The 23,637-nt window shown below is 38.8% G+C and overlaps 1 protein-coding gene across 3 annotated transcripts in view; it reads left to right on the top strand.

Annotated features, from left to right (window-relative positions):
* Positions 1-5,287: 5,287 nt before the first annotated feature.
* The window catches only part of KCNT2 (potassium sodium-activated channel subfamily T member 2), a 437,588-nt gene continuing 419,238 nt past the window's right edge, over positions 5,288-23,637 (top strand). For all 3 annotated transcript variants that reach the window (XM_068985918.1, XM_068985919.1, XM_068985920.1), the window contains exon 1: positions 5,288-5,385. In XM_068985918.1, coding sequence (XP_068842019.1) covers positions 5,291-5,385 — 95 coding nt within the window. In that variant the 5' untranslated portion in view covers positions 5,288-5,290. The remainder of the gene's footprint in view (positions 5,386-23,637) is intronic.

Below are 23,637 nucleotides of genomic sequence, written 5' to 3' on the forward strand. Positions count from 1 at the left end.
TTAAAATAATAATAAAATGCTATAGCCATATATTACCTTAATGTAATTTATGGCAAACTTCCATTGTAAGGTGCAAACACACATTCTGCTTCTCAAAGAGATTTTAATTTTAGAATGGCAAAAGCCACTGGAAGTTTGGGTAAATCACATTAATTACTGGAATATCTTCATAAATCTCCAAATGGCCCTCCTCTAAACTACCTACCTGTGCTTTTCAGGTGGAATTGGTGAGTCAGTTGTGATATTCTGCCTTTTCATTTTCTCTCCACTCGTTCCTCTTTTCAGTGTTGCTGAAATAAAAATGATTCTGTTCATGTGGCTAGACATGCTTAGAATATAGGACAGGTTTTGTTACAGTTTTCTTCCTGTAGATAGAATCTATTTTAGCTTGAATTAAGGGTCACCAAATAAAATCAATCAAGAAAATAGAGAGACACTCCTTCTGTCCGCCTCCCACCTCTGCAGCCCATCCGCTCCCGCGGGCACCATTACAGGCTCAGTGTCTGCCCTGCTGTCACCTCCTGGTACCTTGAGCCAGGTGCAGTTATCTCTCTAGAGGATGCTTCTTGATTTTACATCTCTGGATAAAAATCTGTTCCTGGTATTCAGACCCATAGATTCAAACCTTCTTGACTTCTCCTTTTTGCAGATGGCTTAGAGTGAACTCATTTTCTCACTCAGACCTATTTCTGTATTCCCATCTCACCCAAGAATAATACTCTTCACCTACTTACTCATCCTGGAAGCCCAGAATCATTGATTCTTCACTTCCCATTAACTTTCACAATATCTCAACTATCTGGTCCTTCTAAGACCATCTTCTTAATTTTCTACAAAGCTGTCTTCTACTTTCCATCTGCACTGTAATTATTTCAGACAATCAACATATCTTTCCTGACGTACTGAATGGCTCCTCAATGGTCTCCCTTCTTCCCTTCCTGTCCTCCCCACCAATCATCTTCACTGCTAACCATGGTGGTCTTTCCAAACATGAACTGGGTTTTGTCACATACCTCCTTATAAATCCTCAAAAGGTTCAGCATTGTCTACAAGTTAAAACCCACACGTATGGCAAGGCATGCCAAGCCCCTCCAAATGATAAATGAAGGCAGCTCCTGGCTGCCAGTCTTCCTGCCAATTTTTCTCCCTTCTGTCTCCTCCCGACCTAAATATACACCCTGAGTTCAAACTACATGAAGCTTTTGCATTTGCTGGAATCTGCTATCGCTTTCTCATATCCATTATCTGTACCTGTGTAGTTACTGATGCTCTCATTTGCTTTTAAAATTCTTTAGCATAAATGTCATCTCCAGAAAGCCTTCCTGATTTTCCCAAAGCAGAATGAGATGTTTCTCTGTGCTCCTCAGCAACACGCTGCCAGTGACAATTACTACTGTTGCCATATTCTAGTGTACTATTGGATGGCCTTCTCCTGCGCCCTTAGACTATGGGAAGTTTAATTCATAGTGATGACTTAATGAATCTTTGTTAAAAAATTAACTGAACACATCTTTCTTTTTTACAATGAAATGCTGCTATGTAACTTAATGATGCTGAATAGATGTGGATTATCCCACCTTCTTTTGCCTACACAGATGAAGGATCTATGAAGTAGGAAGCCTAACATATATAAAATTATTTTTTTCTATTCAAAATTTATTTTCAAACAACTTTTATAGGCCTCGGTAGACATAATCACTGGCAGTTTTAAAAATGTTCTCATAAAAATAACACACGTAATGTGCATATATTTTTGGCTAAAAAACTCCAACATATTCTATACTGCCAACCATGCTTATTACTCACAAGATAATTATCAAGAAATTGCTTTTTGTAAGCAAAATCCTTTCCCACTCATTATCTTTACTCTTCACTCACTCTTCAATCATTCTTCACTCTACTCTCATTTATTTTTATATTTAAATATTAATATAATTAGTGTACTGGAAATCAAAGATCTAAAAAAAATACCTTTTCTGTATTGAAAAAGGAAGAAATTAGAAGATATTCTGAAATCTGTTTCTGGAAAGACTAGGAAATGAATCTTCTCCCTAATTATCAGTCTAGGCATGGTCTACTCCATCACTACTGTAATTCAGAAGAGTTGTGGCGAGTGTTCTCATAGTATTATGAGACCAAATTAGTCTATTGCTCTCATCTACACTAGATTTTGATTTGATCACCTAAGATTACCAGCAAGGAAACTGCAAAATTGTACAGAACCAAGTTAAAATTGTTTCTAAAAATAGACTCTCATGTCATGGTAAAATGAAAGCTTTCACACACACATACACACACACACAGAGTCTATGAAATAGGAGATTAAAAGAGTACATTGAAAAAAGGAAACCAAGATAAAAAGAGTGAAAGAGGAAAGTATGTTTTAACAGCAGGAAATGGCATGACTTGGCATGAAAAAAAGAGTAAAAAGTATAGAAAGGCAGCTGGGAGAGCTAAAACTAAAAATTAATGACAAAAAATGAAAAGTCTGCCTTCAGAAAACTGAAAAAAATTAAGTTTCAATGCTCAAATATTGCTATATTTTAAGACTGTCAGGATATATTTGTTATATTGCACCATTCTTTTAATTTTCTTAAATTCAGAAAGATAAGATTCTTCACTGGTGACAACTGTAAGGCACATATTGGTCTCCACTTGCTTTGACACAGTAGGGTCCTTTGTACCCTTTGTATCCTTGACAGCTGGGCTATGACACTACTAGCGGAGCAAGTTTTTATTTATTCCTTTTTTTTTTCTTTCTACCTGAGGTACTTGTTCCCTCTTAAAATGTTTCCTGGGTACTTGGAAACCAAATAATTCAAACTGTCATAAGGGTGAGGGTGCACAGCTTTCTTTTAAATCAAATGCTACTGCTTTACTCTCTAATCTGTAAAGTCACAAGAATCCAACACTAAACAGCTATTTTTTTTTCTTCATTTTAGTGTCTTGCTTCTGAATTGGTTACTGATACATAAATACTTCAGATTTCTGCCCTGTATATAAAAGCAGACTATAATAATATAAATAAAAATATAAATACTAGCCTGGAACAGTAAAAAAAAAAAAGTAAACTTCATAGAGCTATCTTAATAGCAGATTATAAGGTCCAAAAGATAAAACAGATATTCTCTCCCCAACCCCCGCCCATCCCACCTAAACTAACAATGTACCGATTCACCTTTCTCATTTGGCAAAGTGGTGGCAAAACACACACACACACACAAAACAAAAACAAACCATAAACACATAACTTTGGAGCTAAAGCCAAAGTGAAAAAAAAGATTAACTTCCTAGATTTAAGAGCTTTTAATGCATCTCAACAGTACGTGTTGAGATGTTACTCATTTTAAAGGTACTGTGCTAGAAAGATAAGCCACGGGAAGGGGGATAAGATGTAGAAAAATGCACAGTTAATCATACAGCCGGCAAGAAAATAATAAGCACTCCAAGCAAAACACTCACAGAGGGTATGAAGGATTCAAAGGAAGAAGGCATCTTAGCCAAATGGAAGCATCAGGAAATCTAATAGAGATGTCATTTGAGGTGGGTCTGGAAGAATGGGTAGGATTTGGAAGATAGAGACATCTATTTCCACTGATTCTTAAGATTTAGGTAGGTGCTCATTCGATTTTCTCTGCTTCTACAGTTTGACTTTTTATTGAATTTCTAACTTTCCGTATTTAACCCTCCACTCCATGACCTCATTGAGAATTTAATCATACCAAATTAATCACTGACTCCTGAATGAACCAAACATTTTTAACTAGCATTTTGCATGTACTCATAGGATTCTCTCTGCTCGCTCCACTGCTTTCTTCCCTTTCCTTGAGTAAGTTGCAAAGTAACATAAGAGACTTGGTTCACTTTCTGTCTTGACCCTTCCGTGCATGAAAAAGTGTGTTATCTCACAGGTATTTCCCAAACTCTGTATGTTGCTGGATTACTGTGTCTCATGTTGTATCACTTCATTTATAAGCTTGATCCTCCAAGCAAATGATGAGATCCCCGAGGCCACTGGCCGTGACACAACCTTCTCTGTACCCACAGGCCCGTGTCTCTCAGAGGAGAAGTAGTTGGTGTCTGAATGTACATATCCTGATGGAGTCGGTGTTTGGTAGAAGAGCAACATAGGCATGTTCCCATAAGCTGCGGTCCAGTCTGAAAAGTAGGCTGTGGACTCTCGGGTTCACCCTTCCTCTGCCCGCGTGGACCACTAACAGGGGCGCACTGAACAAGGCGAAGGCCACATGGAAGCCCACAGCACCACACTCTTGCCCTAGTAGGTCATCCTCCACGCATTCCAATGCGTCCTCCCTGCCAGCATCTAAACACTTCTCTGCAACGGCCTAAAGTGGCCCTTATTCATTCCTTTCCAGAATCAGGGAAAACACCTCCCTGGCTTTCAGTCTGTGAGGAAAAAAAAAAAAAGACTAGGACTTTCCTGAAGCTGGGAGCGGGGATTCCCTCTCCAGGAACGTGCCATTTCCACGCTGCCTACCTGGCTGAAGGCGGCCAAAGACGAGGAGCCGGGTGACCTGGGGACACTCGACGCGCTCGAGTCCCCCTCCTCCGGAGGGGGGGGTTCAGCCCGGGAGCCCACTAATTAGGCTCGCCCCCATTGGTCGTCCCCCGGCACCTCCGTCACCGTTATGCTAACGAGGGGGGTCTCATTGGCGGGGCCTCCGTGGAGGCCCCGCCCACGGGGAGAGCCCTTGCGCTGCGCCGGGACCCCCAGCCCCAGGCCCCCCGGCGCCTGCGCGGCCGTGCGGGGCTTCCGCCTGCGGGAACCTGCTGCAAGCTGGGCTACCCTCCCAGGAGGGTCGCGCCTGCAGCCGGGCAGGACGGGCTTTCACCCTCGCGCTGCGCGCACGCCCACCCCTCTCCTCTCTTTCTAGGCACCGCGCGTCTTTTCTCTTTTTTTTCGGGCGAAGTAACTTTTGCATTCCCGCCTCCCCCGAGTCCTGGCGAGTAGAGGCGGCGCCCAGCCTGGGGGCGGTTCCTTGGCATCGTCGGTCCTTGTCAGAGCCAGACTTTTGCTCCTGGGCTGGGTTTGCATCATCCCCATCACACTCTCCGGAGGAGAGGAGCCGGCCCCTTTCGGCCTCAGCTTCCGGCTGGGCGCAGACCCCCTCCACCCTCCCAGGCACCTTTCCCTGCTGCGGTCCCTCTTCCCGCCGCCGCCTTTAACGAAGTCCTCGCCCCCCACCTCCCCAGTCCGCAATATTTTCTTTCGCTCGCCCTCCTCGCCTCCTCCATTCGTTGTCTCACGTTTCCCACTCTTTGAGGAAGGATGGTTGATCTGGAGAGCGAAGTGCCCCCTCTGCCTCCCAGGTACAGGTTTCGGGATTTGCTGCTCGGGGACCAAGGATGGCAGAACGACGACAGGTGAGTGGTGTGCTGCAGTGTGGCTCCGAAGATACAGCTGGAAAAGGGAGGGATAGGGAGGCCGAAAGGCTAAAAGGAGGGAGACGAGGAAAGGGAGCCAGAGCTTGGGGGAGGGAGGGAGAGGGACTCTGACGTGTCTCTCCATTTTGACTATAGGGCTACTGGTGTAGGCAAGGAACTCCTTTTCACTTTCGGACCCCTGCAATGTATTTATTGCATTTATTTGGTGCTTATTCTTTTGTCTATCTGTGCTTTCCCAGGGTGTGGATGAGGCTGGTGTGAAAGGTATAGTACGTCCAAATGGCACGCAGCATCACTGCCGATCAGTTTTCATATTTTCCCCTTGGCTGTTATTAATCAAATTCGAAAATGCATCCGAGTTGATTGAAAAACCATACCTGATTAGGTGTCCACCTGCCACTGGGAATTTTATGCTTTTTAAACATTTGGAGACACAGGTAGACAGTTGGTTTCAATATGTAACAGGTAGTTAGTGAAAATGACAGCGTTTGCAATTGGAAAAACTCACTTTGAACGGGTAACGATGATTATTATTCATAATGTGTTCGTATAGCTTGATTCAGCCTTCTCATAAATAATGTATTTAACCAAAATAGTATATATGTCACAAAATTAAGACATAAATTTCAAAAAGAGTGCTATTAGCAGCATATTGCTCATGTGTTTTATCTGTAGAATCACTGCTTTGCCTCGTTAAACTTTTGGAATTACTCTTGTTATGTCGTATTATTATTTTTTAAAAAGCACATTTTATGTTTCATTGAATTTGGTATTTTCTGAAATAGTCATTTAGGTATTACATGCCACATTTCTTTGTTTTAAAATAATACGTGTATACTAACTAGGCTTTCAACTCAACTGAAATGTTTCGTTAAATTTCAGTTTGGTATTTCTGTTCTGTTTTAATAACATAAAAAACCCATTATTGGCCCCATTCAGAATTTCCTTGTTCAACCACTGGGAAATACCTTCCTCCCATCTCAGCTCCCAATACAAACCCACACTACACACAGGGGATTTTATCTGAGGCATCGCTTGTGGCCTTCTTCTTTGGTCTCATGTTAGTAATTTAAAGGGATATAGATGTTTTGTAGATGATATTTCAGTTCAATCTCTTTAGGCAAAAATGTATATATTGATAAAAATTAAAGAATTCATACCAGTATGCTTGGAAAGTAAGGTGTTCTGGTTGACTAAAGATGAAGAAAAGAATATTTAAACCAATTTCAGTGCTAATTGACATTTAGATACACTATTTTAACTTAGCTCAGTGGCTCATCAAGTGCAGCTTGGTGTTCATAGTGATTGGATCTATATTTGTTACTTCAGGACATCAGGATCATCATGTATTAATTGAATAGAAATCCTCATTGCAAAAATGTGAGTTGGCAGAGTACCTAGACATATTTCAGACTGGTGGTGATAGCCTTGTTTGTTTTTTAAACATCATATCTAAGATAATGATTGCTCATGGGGTTGTCCTCACTTTTCTAGGGATGCTGAAGATATTTAGTTAATTAAGAATTTTGGTTAGTTGAATGCATCCTAAATGAGTCATTGCCATGTTAAAAAATGTTTTGCACTTTTAAAATCCCTTTTATAATATAAGTTTATACTAGCCCAAGTTTAACTCTAAAATTCGGCCATATTTACTAATAAAATAAAGTACTGTTACCAAACTAAACTTGGGTCCACTTGCCTGTGCAGTAAAGCCAATCTACTGACAATGCTTTGTGGTGAAGGCAAAAGAAAAAGTGAAGTCGCTCAGTTGTGTCCAACTCTGCAACCCCATGGACTGTAGCCTGCCAGGCTCCTCTGTCCATGGGATTTTCCAGGCAAGAATATTGGAGTGGGTTGTCATTTCCTTCTCCAGGGGCAACTTCCTGACCTAGAGATGGAACCGAGTCTCCCACAGTGCAGGCAGACTCTTTACCATCTGAGCCACCAGGGAAGCTCTGGCAAGTGCAGCCTTTATTTCAGGGCACCAAACAAGGAGTCCAGGTAGCTGGTTCTGGAAATGCCTAAACTTGCCAGTAGCTTTCAGGGAGATGTTTTTAAAGACAGAATGTGAAGGAGGGGCAGTTGTGCAGTGTGTGCAGCTCCTGGACATTCTTTTGATTGGTTGGTGATGAGGTAATCAGGAGCCTACATGTTCAACTTTCTGGTTCTAAACCAACTTGGGGTCTACCAGGTTGTGGACAGCAGGAAGTTGACTTCTTCCACCTAGTGGGGTCTTCGTGTCTGCAGAACAGCCTGAAGATCAGGGCTCAGAATGTTTTGATGGCCATCGAGGTCCTTGACTTTGTTTAATGGCTGACATATTCTTATTTTGTTTTACTTGACTATTTTCCTTTCTTTCTGCCATTTCCCCACTTCTCCAGTTAAATTTATTCTTTGGAACTCAGCCTCGGAGGCTAAAGTTTTCTACAGACAAGGGGCAGGCAGAGGACATGGTGGGGAGAAATCTGTCCTGGGAACTCCCCATAAGGTCCTATTTGGTTACAGAATTAACATTTTAAACATTGTTCATTCACATTTAAAGATAATTTTGTGCCTCCATGAAAACTACTGTTTAGTTTTGGTTTTGTTTGTTGTCCATCTTTGAAGATACGATCCTTGATTAATATCTGGAGGACCCAGATTTCAGTGCTGTGCTTATTTATTCACTACCTGAGTGGCCTTAGGCAAGTCATTCAGCTGTTACAAATGTCAGTAATTTTATTTCTGTAAGATATTCCTGTAAAACTAGCAGTTTATACTGAGTACTTAGCTAGTGCTATATGTTAGCTATATTACATGTTATATGTGTATGTGTGTGTGTAACATACATGTAAAAACATATGTATAAGCTAACTTACGATAGTTATTATTTCAGTCAATTATCTGATAGTCCTTGAATTGTAGGTAATTATTTTAAGGACTAGGAAACTCAGTTTCTGGGAAGTTAAATACTTGTTATGGTGATATACCTTACAAGTGTAAAGATGACACTTGGGTTCAGTCCTTTGTGACTTAAGTTACTTAAGAAGCTCCTAATTTCCTTCTACCTAATTAAATTTCTATTTATAAGAATAATTTTATAGAATCTAGATTAGATGAGGTGCTCTTCGTTGCATTCCCTTCTTAATCCACGAGTCAAAGTTTGCAAGTGAAGTCATCTTTTTTGCCTTTAGTACGGTCACAAATTTCTCTTTGCCATTAAGTGTGAGTAGCAATGTTGTTCTCAGTTATCTTCGTGGGCTCAATTCCTACAGAGAAAAGGAGGAAGCACTCTTTAATCCGGGAATAAGTAGACAGTTCTGCCAACAGATGCATTTAGTGCTCTGCCCATATTTACTGGATATTTTCTAGGAACACCCTCTGCCTGATATTTTTTGTTTGTTTCCTCTTGGCCTTACGTGCACACCCGGCCCTCTTGGAGAGCAAGCCAGAAGTACCACTGAGTAAATACAGATTTGCTAGATAAATACTGTAGCCTCCTAGTTCCTTGGTTGGGACCACTCTGGCTTATGTTCTTTATACTGTGTCCTATGGGACCCCACTCTAACTGGTATAGGGGGGTAACTGGCTTGATATTGTGAGCTTTATTAGCTTTCTTCCCTCTCTGCCTAACTGGTATTTTCTGGATCATTTCCCAAGTAAACTACTTACACTTCCATCCTTATCTCAAGGTCTGCTTCTGATGGAATCTGCACCAAGATGGATATATTCCCCATCTAGAGGCACATTCTAGAAATAATGGGGGAGAATTAGAGGAGAGAAAAGTAGAGCTCTTCATTTTAAGAATTTTAAGTTCAGTCTTAATAAGATATGGTGGATGGACATGTAAAAATGAGTGAGGCATATCACTGATGCATGAAGGGGTAATGTTAAAGAGGGAAGATTGGTGAGTCTGTCATAACACAGAAGTGTATATTCCACACTATAGATTTTCTGTAAACTAACCACAGATAATTCAGTTATATTTATATTGTACCACCTTTTGCTAGGGAAACAGACACACATGTAAAATACATGTAATATGTATGTATATGTATAATGTATATGTAATAGATCTGTATTCTATGTGAAAGTGAAGTCGCTCAGTCGTGTCTGACTCTTTGTGACCCCATGGACTATAGCCTACCAGGCTCCTCTGTCCATGGGATTTTCCAAGCAAGAGTACTGGAATGGGTTGCCATTTCTTTCTCCAGGGGATCTTCCCAACCTAGGGATCGAACCTGGGTCTTCCACATTGTAGGCAGACGCTTTACCATCTAAGCCACCAGGGAAGTAATTCTATGTAAAATATATGGAATGCTTATGTAATATACACATCAATGAATCCTTGTGTAAATCTTATCCTCTAATGCTCATGTTCAGTCATGTCCAACTCTTTGCGACCCCATGGACTGTAATGTCCATGGGATTTCCCAGGCAAGAATACTGGAGTAGGTTGCCTTTCCTTTCTCCAAGGGACCTTCCATGTGAAATGCCATGCTGGATGAAGCACAACCTGGAATCAAGATTACAGGGAGAAATATCAATAACCTCAGCTATACAGATGACACCACCCTTATGGCAGAAAGTTAAGAGGAACTAAAGAGCCTCTTGATGAAAATGAAAGAGGAGAGTGAAAAAGTTGGCTTAAAATTCAACATTCAGAAAACTAAGATCATGGCATCTGGTCCAATCACTTCATGGCAAATAGATGGGGAAACAATGGAAACACTGACAGACTTTATTTTCTTGGGCTCCAGAATCACTGCAGATGGTGACGCAGCCATGAAATTAAAAGACGCCTTTTCCTTGGAAGAAAAGCTATGAAAAGCCTAGACAGCATATTAAAAAGCAGAGATATTACTTTATCGACAATGGTCTGTCTAGTCAAAGCTATGGATTTTCCAGTATTCATGTATGGATGTGAGAAGTGACGTCGCATAGTTGGGCCCGGCTCTTTGCGAACCCATGGACTGTAGTTTACAAGGCTCCTCTCTGTCCATGGAATTTTCCAGGCAAGAGTACTGGAGTGGGTTGCCATTTCCTTCTCCAGGGGATCTTCCTGACCCAGGGATCGAACCCAGGTCTCCCGCACTGCAGGCAGACACTTTACTGTGTGAGCCACCAGGGAAGCCCATCCTGCACTATGGATGTGAGAGCTGGACCATAAAGAAGGCTGAGCACCAAAGCACTGATGTTTTTGAACTGTGGTGTTAGAGAATACTCTTGAGCGTCCCTTGGACTGCAAAGAGATGAAACTAGTCAATCCTAAAGAAAATCAGTCTTGGATATTTATTGGAAGGACTGATGCTGAAGCTGAACCTCCAATACTTTGAGCACCTGATGCGAAGTGCTGACTCATTAGAAAAGACCCTGATGCTGGGAAAGACTGAGGACAGGAGGAGAAGGGGACGACAGAGTATAAGATGGTTAGATGGCATCACTGACTCAATGGACATGAGTTTGAGGGAGCTCCGGGAGTTGGTGATGGACAGGGAGGCCTGGTGTCCTGCTGTCCATGGGGTCATAGTCAGACACGACTGAGTGGCTGAACTGAACCGAGTAGTCTTTTATCCAGTCAGCTAATGTTTGAATGCATGCTATATCTCAGGGCCTCATGAAGTTAGGCTTTGGGAAGAACATAATAAAGAATATGAAAACAAGGCTTCATCAAGGAGGAGTTCACAGATATAATTTTAAGTGAATTTCTGCCATGATGTTGACAGTATTACTTATGTTACGATGATGTCCTTACAGAATTTCTATTTTGAGAATGTCAAGAAGAGCATCCACCATTTGTAAGTAGTATATTCAGTGTTTGCTTGAAAATAAAGTAGCTAAAATCTACTAGAGATGGCTCTATATACTAGAGAGTATATAGAGGTCTTCTATATACTTTAAATCTAATGTTTAGACTACTTAATATTATCAAAGTTACTCTGTAATTGAAAGCAATATGAATAGAGACTGAAAATTTAATTAATCTTCTGTGGAGACCATTTTGTAATATGTAAATTGTAAGGGTTAAAAATACTTTTTGTTTCCTATTTTATATTTCAAGATTTATAAAATAATAAAGATTTAGAATATTCTCTTGCAGTTAAAGATTGGTAAATTTCAGGTCTTAAATGTCTTCAGACAGTTTGGACTAGCCCTTCTCATCCTTCATCATGACTTAGTAATTTTAAAGTTTGGAACACAATGCACTAGATGTGGATAAATTATCACAAATGTAGATAAATTGCTGTTAATGGACAATTCTCAGTTGCAGTCATATGGGAGTAGGCCATTTATTTAATTAATGTTATTCTAGTGTTCAGATATTTGGTCAGGTGTTGCAACTCAAGTAATTTTAAGTGTATCATTCATATTTTATAGTTGGCATTTACACATAATGCAAACAAGTCACCTAATGCATTGTGGTAATTGAAAATATAAAAGAACTTGAACAAAAAGTGCAATTCAATCAATTAATAGTTAAGAGGTATTTATAAAATAGAGAGAATGTTGAATAGCTTTTCTAGTATAGACAAGTTTATATATCATACAATGTAAATATGTGACTTTATTTTTTGTTGTTACTTTTTCTCTTTATTTTTTTTTAGTTTTCTATTAAAAAAATTATTTACTGTGACTTTATATAATCAAATTGAATTGGGGTAATGGTTTTGGATTGGCACATGGCAAATTTATATGTTATCAATTTTATCTCCCTTATTAAATTATGTATTATTTTGAAAGTATCCATTTAATGTAAAGTTTTTATTCTGAATGTTTATATTCAGGTCAGTAATACACTTTTAAAATATTTTGTGCTGTTAAAATTAATTAAATTTTCATTTTAATTTTTAATTAAAATTAGTTATCTGTATATTATCTATACATAGTGGAACCAATCATGCATATGCAATATCTATAAAAATGATTTCAGCATTTATTATTTGAAAGTCCAGATAGTTCTATATCTGTTAGAGCTGTTGTATTGAGAGAAATCTCTATGAATAAGACAATAAAAATATTACCTGCTACTGAAATAGGTAATGGTATAAAAATTGACTTTATACACATACTCACACACACACACACACACACACACACACACATATATATATATATATATATATATATATATATATATATATTTACACACTACCTTTAGGTTAATACTGAATGTGATACTTCTGGGGTTTCCAGTCATGCTCTTGTTCATATGTTTCTATGTTATTTTGTCATTGATGGTTCATCTGTTTTTATTAGTGTATTTGTGTATTGCCGATGTTGTCTTACTTATCTGTTGTGCTTGTCTCAATTGCCTTTAGAAAATAAAGCAAAAAGAAATATTTTTTTACAGTGATATTTCACCGGTTGCTTTGTACATATATACTGTGAAATTAAATAACAGTGACCTTTTCTGAGCAATATTTGATACTTTTGATCAAAATTTTTTTCAATTAAGATATTTTTAGACTAATGTTTTCCCTAAGTCTTAAGTTGCTGATTTAAAATTTCTCTATAAAAGAACCAAAACAATAGGTAATGATCCAGAAGAACAGTTACTTTTACTCTTTTACAGTTTTTGACTAGATATGGAATTTTTAAAATAGGTCTTGGGATCTTAATCATCAGATAGTAATCAAATTGCAATTTAAGAGAAAATTACTTGGAGAATAGTGAGAAGAAAGGTGCATATATTGCACTGAGAAAATCTCAGCCTCAGTACAAATTCAAACTGGTTGTATGCAGTCATAAAAACTATGACCCAGAGGGATGGTACGGGGAGGAAGGTGGGGGGGGGTTCAGGATGGGGAACACATGTACACCCATGGTGGATTCATGTTAATGTATGGCAAAACCAATACAATATTGTAAAGTAAAAATAATAATAAATGATAAATGGTTAAAAAAAAACTGTCCAAGCAAATAGGGGGGACTTGCAGTCCCCTTCACACTGAATGTACCACCCAGGTAGAATAGATAAAGATAAACTGAGCCAGAAACTTCTTTCTGGTAGTCATGGGGGTGTTATGTAAGGTTTTTAAAGTTGTAAGCAAATGACCCAAACGTTATGAAGAAGCAAATTATAAAGACTACCTTAGATATATATTTTACCCTTGCATTTCTATAAAATATAGAACATTGTTAATCTGTCATTTAATATAATCCATATTAAATATTTATACCTAATACACACATAAATAATGATTATTGTGTTTAAATTCTAATTGACATAGAAACTGAGAAATTTGCCACATATTGTAATCATGAGCTTTAGTCTACCAACCAAATTACATTATGAGTTTTCTTTTGCCTAAAGCAATCATTAATATTGATAACATTTCTAAGTTATGCATTATGTCACTGTTGTTTTGTTATACACTTGTGTATTGCAGAACAGAGGCTGTGGTTCCTTAGGAGCTGAGGTTCCCTTGTATTCTCCACCATCTCTCTAACCCAAATCTTTGTTCATGTACAGTTGGCCTCATCATTTGTCCCAGCATCTGGGTACTGCATGACCTCAAGCCACTGTGATGTTTGATTGCATATCTGTCATATACAAGAGAGACCACATATGTGTTTCCAGCAGATAAATAGAAGCTCAGACATTGTGAAAGCAAGAAAGCACTCTGAGAAGGGCATTGGGTCCTTTATGTCTGGTCATCTGGAAGCAGAAGAGTGAGCACAAAATTTCTGACCTTGTTTTCTTAATAACCAGAACTAGATTCTCTTGAGGAGAATCTGAGTTGTAGTACAGTTTCAAGGGGAGGAAGGAGCACTGTTCTTACTTGGAAAAGTAAATTATTTATGTAAATGAATTCAGTGTATCCCTGGTAGGTTTACTTGTCCGCTTTGGTTGGGAAGCAGGAATGGGATTGGAATTGGGAAGGGGATTCCATAGAGACTGAAAAGTTCTCATCTCCTGAAAGGAATAGAGGGGATATACTCCTAGGGGTTCAGGAAAGAGGATTTGCAGAAAAGCAAGACCAGGGAAGTGAGATTTCTCTCCCCAGTTTTTTCTTGGATCAGTCATATTGATCTTTGTCATTTTCTTTTTGTTTTTTCTTCCCTTGACAAATAGAAGCAGTGAGGGAAAAACAGACAGGAAAACCCGGACTGAGAAGCCTGGCTGGTCCATAGGGCACTGTGGACTGGCAGTGAGTCCCTTTCCTGTTCAGATTCATTACTGGGCCTGTCTTTGGACTGTGCTTCCGCTCTCTTGCTCAAGTATGCTCAGCCACATCCAACTCTTTTGCTGTAGCCCAGGCTCCTCTGTCCATAGGATTCCCGAGAAAAGAATACTGGAGTTAGTTGCCATTTCCTCCTCATGGGGATCTTGTGACCCAAGGATGGAACCTGCGGCTTCTGCGTCTCCTGCATTAGCAGGGGGATTCTTTCCTGCTCCACCATCCGGGAAGCCACTTAGCTCTCTTAGTACTACTGCAGTGATGCCCCGGCTTTAAAGATCAAGAGTCATTTTTCTCTGTGTGTGTCTTCGTGGAACTCAGAGTTTTATTACTTCTTATTTTCACACTGCCCAAGTCTGTGTGAGAATAGGAGCTTGCACATGAAGCCAGAAACCTCTGAACCCAAGGACTGAAGGGCTGCTTCTTCTTGGCTGCCTTGCATTGCACCTTGCACAGAAACAGAAGGATGAACTGCTATATCTGGGGCATCCTTAACTCATCTTGTAAAGCACCATGTGAACAGGGATAAAAGCAAATCGACACATTTTAACCTCATTCAAATCCCTGTGGGAAGACTTGTAGATTGTCCACATATTGCAGACAACCTGGGACAGAAGGACCAAATGTGTGGTTTAATAATGGGCAGCCTGTGGTGTCAGGTCTGTCAAAAATGAAAATGCCGTTCCATGCCCTCAGAATCGAATTGGGTGATTAGTAAGCTGCACAAGATGGTCAGCAGGGACGATGATGACTTTAGTCACTGCTGCACCATGTGGTGATGACACTGGCAAATTATAGATGGAAGCTTTCAGTGTTATGTTTCTATTTCTTGTCTATCTCTCTACAAGAGTTCCTGTGCTATGCCACCTGTTTCCCCTGAAAATACAGAAGAAGATGAAATGAAAATAGATGATGATATGAACAGGGTGTAGAACACCACACATTGTTCTAAGCGTGTGTATTATTTCACTGAATCTTCACACCAGCTCTGAGGAATCTGGTTATCTTCCCCTTCTTACAGATGAATGTCCTGAGGTACAGAAATTCATGCCTTGTTCCCAGTTACATAACCCTAAGAGCTAGAACCAGAATCTAATTATTCTACCTACCCACTATGTTTACAACTAAACAAATGTGGTTTAATGCTGTGAAATAACAGACAGAACAAAATGCAAACAAATGTGAGTACTTTGGAAGGTAGAAAAATCACAGACCATCTGCATCCCTTTAGGCCAGCATCACTTGAGTAACTCAACAGGAAAGTTAATGGAATTTTTGAAATTGATGATAATTTCCAGGGAGAAAATAATTTATCCCCTCTCCATATACACTGTTCTCCTCACAATCTGAAGAAAGTGGATTGAAGTAGGGAATTAGTGAAACAATCAAGGCAGAGATTTATTTATTTAAATATTTATTGCTGTTTTTATTAAAGATAGGCTAGAGGTAATTGACTGGAGAAGGAAAAGGCAATCCATTCTAGTATTCTTGCCTGGGAAATAACATGGCCAGAGGAACCTGGTGGGCTATAGTCTGTGGGGTTTCAAGAAGTTGGACACGACTTAGTAATTGAGTATGCATGGGCAACCTTGGAGAAGGAAATAGCAACCCACTCCAGTGTTCTTGCCTGGAGAATTCCATGGACCGAGTAGCCTGGCAGGCTACAAGCCCATGTGGTCTCAGAGAGTCTTACAGGACTGAGCGACTATCTCTCATGCATGGGTAAAGGTAATTGACATCCCAGGAGTCAACAGTTCACAACAACTACCTTTCTTTTTATAAGGTTAGGTTTTTTGGTTTGTTTTAAATATTTCTCATGTAACTTTGGGGTTTTCTACTATACTTTTACTCCCTAAGATATTGGTACCTACCTGAAATTAATTTTTCTCAGCCATCTTGCTAATGCTCATGGAAACCCTCTTGTGAGATGTTATGATGTCTAAATGTGGTGATGGAGGCCTTAATATGGAGGTGTACCTATTAGTATGTTTCACCTGTTCTAAAAAAAATTGCAGTGATCCATATAAACACTTGCAATATCATAAATAAAAAAACAGAGCTGAAGAAAAACGCTATAAGGGGGCAAAAATGAATCCAGTATAGAGTTGGTACACAGTAAGAATTCCATGATTTGCTAAGTAGCTACTGGAGATGGACAGCAGAGTTAGCAAGAGCAAAAGACATGATCAGTCACGTAAGATAAGAAATAAACCTGCAGCTCAGGAGGAATACAGCTTGCCTTGTTCAAATTGAAAGAACATTGTTCCCAGGGATCTCACCTGGTGTACAGTGTGCTCACCCACTCTTCTGTCATAAAAGAATAGCAGATTTCACAAGACTTTTGTGATATTCTCACTGCCAGGTGCTGATATAACTAGAAAGAATTATCCAGTTAAAGCAGATCTACAGGACACGCACAAGTGTATTTCAGGCCAAAAAAATGAGAAACACTCCAGGTTACTGATGGGTTATAGTCTTTCATGTAATCATCCTTAAAAAGTTTATATAGATAGATAGATGGCTTTGATTCAGAATTAAGAATGAAGTGAGTTTAGAGCTATATTTTTTGTTGTGAACCTGAAGAATAAATGTAATCAATAGAGCCTGGGATCAGTTACTGAATGGACAATCTATAAGGATTCTAACCAAAACACAAGCCTGAATTGTAGTTATTCTCACCTGCTCAGCAAATGTTAGATTAATTTATTTTCCTTTCCCACAAATACCTAAACTGTATATTATATAATATTATATTAAGACTTTGTAAATATCCTGAATTTAATTATTCATATAGCACTTATCTTCATATACATAGTGATATATGTTAAATGCATAGTTTTTATAGCAGACTTCTGGTTGCTAAGTAATTGATAAAAATAGCTTCAAACTAGAATATTTATTCAGTTTATCCACCATCACCAATATCATTATAATCCTCCAGAATTCTCCATTTCAAAACTTCTCAATAGTTTTGTATTATCTTTTCAACTTGCTTTTTTTAGTTAGTTTTTGATCTCTATCCTTTTTTGGTAAGATTTCATTCTTTCTTATTTAAATTAATGTAACTCTTGTTAGCATACTTCATTGTTGCAAGCCTTTCCTTTGCACCCCACCTCTAATAATCTCTGTTGTCAATTCAAGTCTCATTCAAATCAAGCGTTTTCATCACAATCTTAACATAATTTTAACATAATATTCATGTGACTGATGCTTATTATGTGAAATTTAAACTGCTCAGCCTAGTATTCAATATTCTTGACTAACCAACTCCTCAGTTTTGTTTCCTGATAATACATTTTTATGTTTTCAAACTGCAGGTACAATTTTTTCTTTTAAATAAATCAATTTATTTAAGCTAAAACAAACAATTCACCCATTTCTCCCGCTTCTTATCTGACCCCCTGGCAACCAGCAGTCTGTTCTTTGTATCTATGAGCTTTTTCTTTTAAAAATTTATATATATATATTTTTTAGATTCCACATATAAGAGAGATCATATGGTATTTGCCTTTCTCTGTCTTATTTCACATAGCATAATGCCCTTGAGGTCCATTTGTGTTGTTACAAATGAAGATTTTATTCTCTCTCTCTTTTTTTTTAATGGCTGAAATACATATATATTACACACAAACACATATGGCAGAATTTATTTATTACATTCATCCATCATGGAGTCTTAGATTGTTTCTGTATGTTAGCTATTATAAATAATATTGATATGAACATAGGGTTGCATATATCCTTTTGAGTTCATGTTTTCATTGTTTCAGATAAATACCCAGAAGTGGAGTTTCTGGATCACATTGTAGTTCTATTTTTAATTTTTTGAAGAACTTTATAGTGTTTTCCATGTTGAACTGCATCAATTTACTTTCTTAGCAGTGCAGGAGGGTGCCCTTTTTTTCACAACCTCTGCAACGGTTGTTATTTTGTTCTTGTTCATAGTAGCCATTCTGACAGGTATGAAATGATATTTCAGTGTGGCTTTGATTTATATTTTCTTGATGGCTAATGATACTGAGCCTTTTTTCATTGGCCTGTTGATTGTCTGTTTGTCTTTCACTTGCTTTTTTGCGCTTGACTTGTATGTGTGTGTGTGCTTAGTCACTTAGTTGTGGATGAGGTGAACTGTAGCCCACCAGGGTCCTCTGTCCATGATATATCCCAGACAAGAATACTGGGCTGGATTGACATTTCCTACTCCAGGAGATCTTCTCGACCCAGGGATCAAACCTGTTTCTCTTGCATCTCCTGCATTGGCAGGTGGATTTTCTACCACTGTTCCACCTGGGAAGCCCATTGAATTGTGTAAGTTCTTCATATATTTTGGATATCAGTCCCTTATGAGATTTGTCAATTGCACATATTTTCTTTCATTAAGTAGGCAGCCTTTTCAGTCTGTTGATGGTTCCCTCTTCTGTGTAGAGGCTTTCTAGTTTGAAGTAGTTCCATCTGTTTACTTTTGCTTTTGTTGCCTTTCATTTTGGTCTCAGATTAAAATGATCACCAAGGCCTGTGTGAGGGACCTTACTGCCTGTGTTTTCTTCTAGGAGTTTTATAGTTTCAGGTCTTAGGTTCATATCTTTCAGTTCAGTTCAGTTCAGTTCAGTGGCTCAGTCGTGTCCGACTCTTTGCGACCCCATGAATCGCAGCACATGAAGCCTCCCTGTTCATCACCATCTCCGGAGTTCACTCAGACTCATGTCCATCGAGTCAGTGATGCCATCCATCCATCTCATCCTCTGTCGTCCCCTTCTTCTCCTGCCCCCAATCCCTCCCAGCATCAGAGTCTTTTCCAATGAGTCAACTCTTCGCATGAGGTGGCCAAAGTACTAAAGCTGGAGTTTTAGCTTTAGCATCTTTCCTTCCAAAGAAATCCCAGGGCTGATCTCCTTCAGAATGGACTGGTTGGATCTCCTTGCAGTCCAAGGGACTCTCAAGAGTCTTTTCAAACACCACAGTTCAAAAGCATCAATTCTTCGGCGCTCAGCCTTCTTCACAGTCCAACTCTCACATCCATACATGACTACTGGAAAAACCATAGCCTTGACTAGATGGACCTTAGTCAGCTAAGTAATGTCTCTGCTTTTGAATATGCTATCTAGGTTGGTTATAACTTTTCTTCCAAGGAGTAAGCATCTTTTAATTTCATGGCTGCAATCACCATCTGCAGTGATTTTGGAGCCCCCAAAAATAAAGTCTGACACTGTTTCCACTGTTTCTCCATCTATTTCCCACGGAGTCATGGGACCAGATGCCATGATCTTCATTTTCTGAATGTTGAGCTTTAAGCCAACTTCTTCACTCTCCTCTTTTACTTTCATCAAGAGGCTTTTGAGTTCCTCTTCACTTTCTGCCATAAGGGTGGTGTCATCTGCATATCTGAGGTTATTGATATTTCTCCACAGTTAATTTTTTTGCATAGTGTAAGATCATTGTCCAGTTTCATTCTTTTCTGTGTAGCTGTCCAATTTTCCCAGCACCATTTATTGAAGAGACTGTCCTTGCCCTAATTATATATTCTTGCCTCTTTTCTTGTAAATTAATTGACCAAATATGTGTGGGCTTATTTCTGGGTTCTCTATTCTGTTCTGATCAAGTATCTGTTTTTGTACTAATGCCATACTGTTTTGATTACTGTAGCTTTGTAATATAGTTTGACACCAGAGAGCATGTTGCCTCCAGCTTTGTTTTCCTTTCTCAAGATTGATTTGGCTATTTGGGGTCTTTTATGATTCCATAAAAATTTTAGGTTTCTATGAAGAATGCCACTGGAATATTGATATGGATTGTATTGAATCTCTAGATTACCTTGAGTATTGTGGACATTTTAACAATATTAATTCTCTCAATCTATGAGTACATAATGCCTTCATTAATTTTTCCAAAAAAGCTTTTTGAAATTTAGTCACTGGTTATTCACAGAAATAACTCCCCACCTCCCTTGCAGTATACTGTTCATTGCTCTTTCTGGTATCACACCATGATCTGAGACTGTTCAACATCTGTTCCTTTTCTTATCATCCGTTACTTCATGACCGGACCCAGAACTGAACACTGAGCCAGAGTTACTAATGAAACCTTTGAAATCGCTCAGGCTACTCAATATATTTTACATATCATGATGTGGTTTTATAATTACTCATGTTATTTTAGGCATAATATACAACTTTCTAAGGAAAAAGTCATGTCTTCAATTTATTTGAGGTCTTTCTACATTATTTAACATATATGGTTTACACAAAGCCTTCAAGAATTTTAATTTTGTAATATAAGGAATATATTTTTGAAAGAAAAACAGTCACAGCTATGAATATATATATATATGTGTGCGTCACGTACATACGTATACACATTATTTTAATAAAAGTGCAAGATCGTTTCAGTTTGAGATGTTTTTCCACTTGGATGTAAAATATGTTTTTAAAGCCCCTTCTAAACCTAGATATGTAGCTTAAATCATTTGACTTGAAAAATACTATTCCCATTTCTAATTTAATATTCACGAGGAGCTTTCCTTTGGAAATGGCAAAGCAGAATGTATCTCAGTCCATAATTCATACAGTGACAGTTCAAATGACTGTTAAAGTGAATTCTGAATTTTACGTACAGGGCCACTCAGTGAAAGCCATCAGTCTGCTTGACAGTCAGCAGTTTCAGTGTCCAAGAGACTGGTGGAGGTGTTGAAAAGAGCACATAGGTAGTGGTACTAACTCTTACATAAGTGGGATGAACAGAAGGAATTCTTTTTGGTCTTAAATCCTATTAAAAAAGTTTTTTTTCTTATTGAGAAACATTGCTTATAATAGTTGACTATGTTTAATTTTTCAGTGTTAGTGTGAATAGAATGATTTTCTAGAGGAATAAAAAAAATATGTGAAATATATCAGTGACAACTATCTAAACATGGTCCAATTCTTTGAATAGAAAAAGGCACATTATTCCTAAACATGTATATGCCTATTATTATTCTATTTCCTGAGTCAGATCCTTAACTGGTGTTTTTGTCCAGTGGAATGAACACATTTGATTTCCCTTCAGTCTCCTTTTTAGTATCAGAAAGAAGCTGGTAATACATCTCTCTACCACATGGCAAGTAGGAGAGAAACAAACTCTAGTCACTTACAAAAATATATAATTAAATGTGCTTCAAAAAAAGACTAATTAAAATGTTCATTATAAAGATGCTCTTACTTGCTGATTCTGTTCTTCCTGCTACATATTCCAAGTAATATGTCCTTTTAGTAAACCCATGTAATGAAGTCAAGGGACGTTCCTCTGTGCATCCCAATTTGTGTTCACATTGAACTTATTCCTGTTGCCATGTGCATTAGGATAAGAAGCGCTTGAAAGATACGGTCCTGTCTTTATCGCACCCTTGAACTTGTGTTGGAAGACATAAGACTTGCAAAACAATTCAGATAAAGTAGAACATAGTATAAAGTAGCAGTCACCAACATTTTTGGCACCAGGGACAGGTTTTGTGGAAGACAGTTTTTCCACAGATTGGTGGTGGCAGGGAGGGGAAATGATTTCAGGATGATTCAAGCACAGTAGGGTTCATGCTCCTATGAGAATATAATGTTGCTACTGATCTGACAGGAAGTGAAACTCAGGCGGTAATGCAAGCAATGGGGAGCAGCTTTAAACACAGTAAAGTTTCTCTTTCTGGCCCACCACTCACCTGCTGCTCTGTTGTGGCCTGGGTCCTAACTGGCCATGGACTGGTGGCCTGGGGGTTGGGGATCCCTGGGATGAGGTATGGGAATATTAGAAAAAGCTTTCTGCAGAGTTTTAGAAAGCAAGTGAATTTTTATGTTAGGGTTCACGCATTAGACATCAAGTGGTAACAGCTAGTACAAATGGTGGATCTTCCATGAGGCATGTTCTAGGAAAAGATGCAAAAAGTAAACTGGATTGGACATAATATAGTATACTCATGGATCAATAATTGATATCAGTGGTTTGGGGAAAGACCATAAGAACATTTATATTGCCAAGTGGAAGAGTGTGATTTTTTTTTTTTCCTATAGACTGTGGGGAATTGTTGAAAGGCTTCAAATAAAAAGTGGCTTTATCAAATGTGTAGTTTTAGAAACTACAGAGAGTAGAGAAGTTCATCAGACTACTTTAATGAGCTAAAAGAGAACAAGCAGTGATGATGAAAATGTACCCCCCCAAAAAATCCAATAAGAAACTTTGGAAGTGTCATTAACAAACACGAACATGGACTGTGGTGAATATCAATGTTGTGAAATAAGAAGAAATATTAAAGAGGGGCAAATTTTAGTTAGTATTTGTCATGTTTATGCAACTCAATTTTATATCATTCATTAGGGTTATAAATTCTAGGGGTCAAAATCTCTAGAATCTAATTACACCTTGCAAAACATCCAAGAATGATGCTACTTAATATACTCATTTTCATTATTGATAAAATTGAATTCATCTCAACAAGCAGTAGATAATTCCTGACCATGAATTGTAGTCTGTGCTAAGTCCCTGAAAACAATGTAAAAGGTGTTGTGCTAAGTCGCTTCAGTTGTGTCCAACTCTTTGTGACCCCATGGACTGCAGCTCATCAGGCTCCTCTGTCCATGGGATTCTCCAGGCAAGAATATTGGAGTGGGTTGCCATTTCCTTCTCCAAAAAGGTGTTCGGTTCAGTTCATTTCAGTTCAGTCACTCAGGCGTGTCCGACTCTTTGCGACCCCTTGAACCGCAGCATGCGAGGCCTTCCTGTCCATCACAAACTCCCGGAGTTCACTCAAACCCATGTCCGCTGAGTCGGTGATGGCATCCAACCATCTCATCCTCTGTTGTCTCTTTCTCCTCCTGCGCTCAACCTTTGCCAGCATCAGAGTCTTTTCCAATGAATCAGCTCTTTGTATCAGGTGGCCAAAGTATTGGAGTTTCAGCTTCAACATCAGTCCTTCCAATGAACACCCAGAACTGATCTCCTTTAGGATGGACTGGTTGGATCTCCTTGCAGTCCAAGGGACTCTCAAGAGTCTTCTCCAACACCGCAGTTCAAAAGCATCAATTCTTCGGCGCTCAGCTTTCTTTGTAGT

The sequence above is a fragment of the Capricornis sumatraensis genome, chromosome 14 (genome assembly GCF_032405125.1).
Source record: "Capricornis sumatraensis isolate serow.1 chromosome 14, serow.2, whole genome shotgun sequence".
NCBI lineage: Eukaryota > Metazoa > Chordata > Mammalia > Artiodactyla > Bovidae > Capricornis > Capricornis sumatraensis.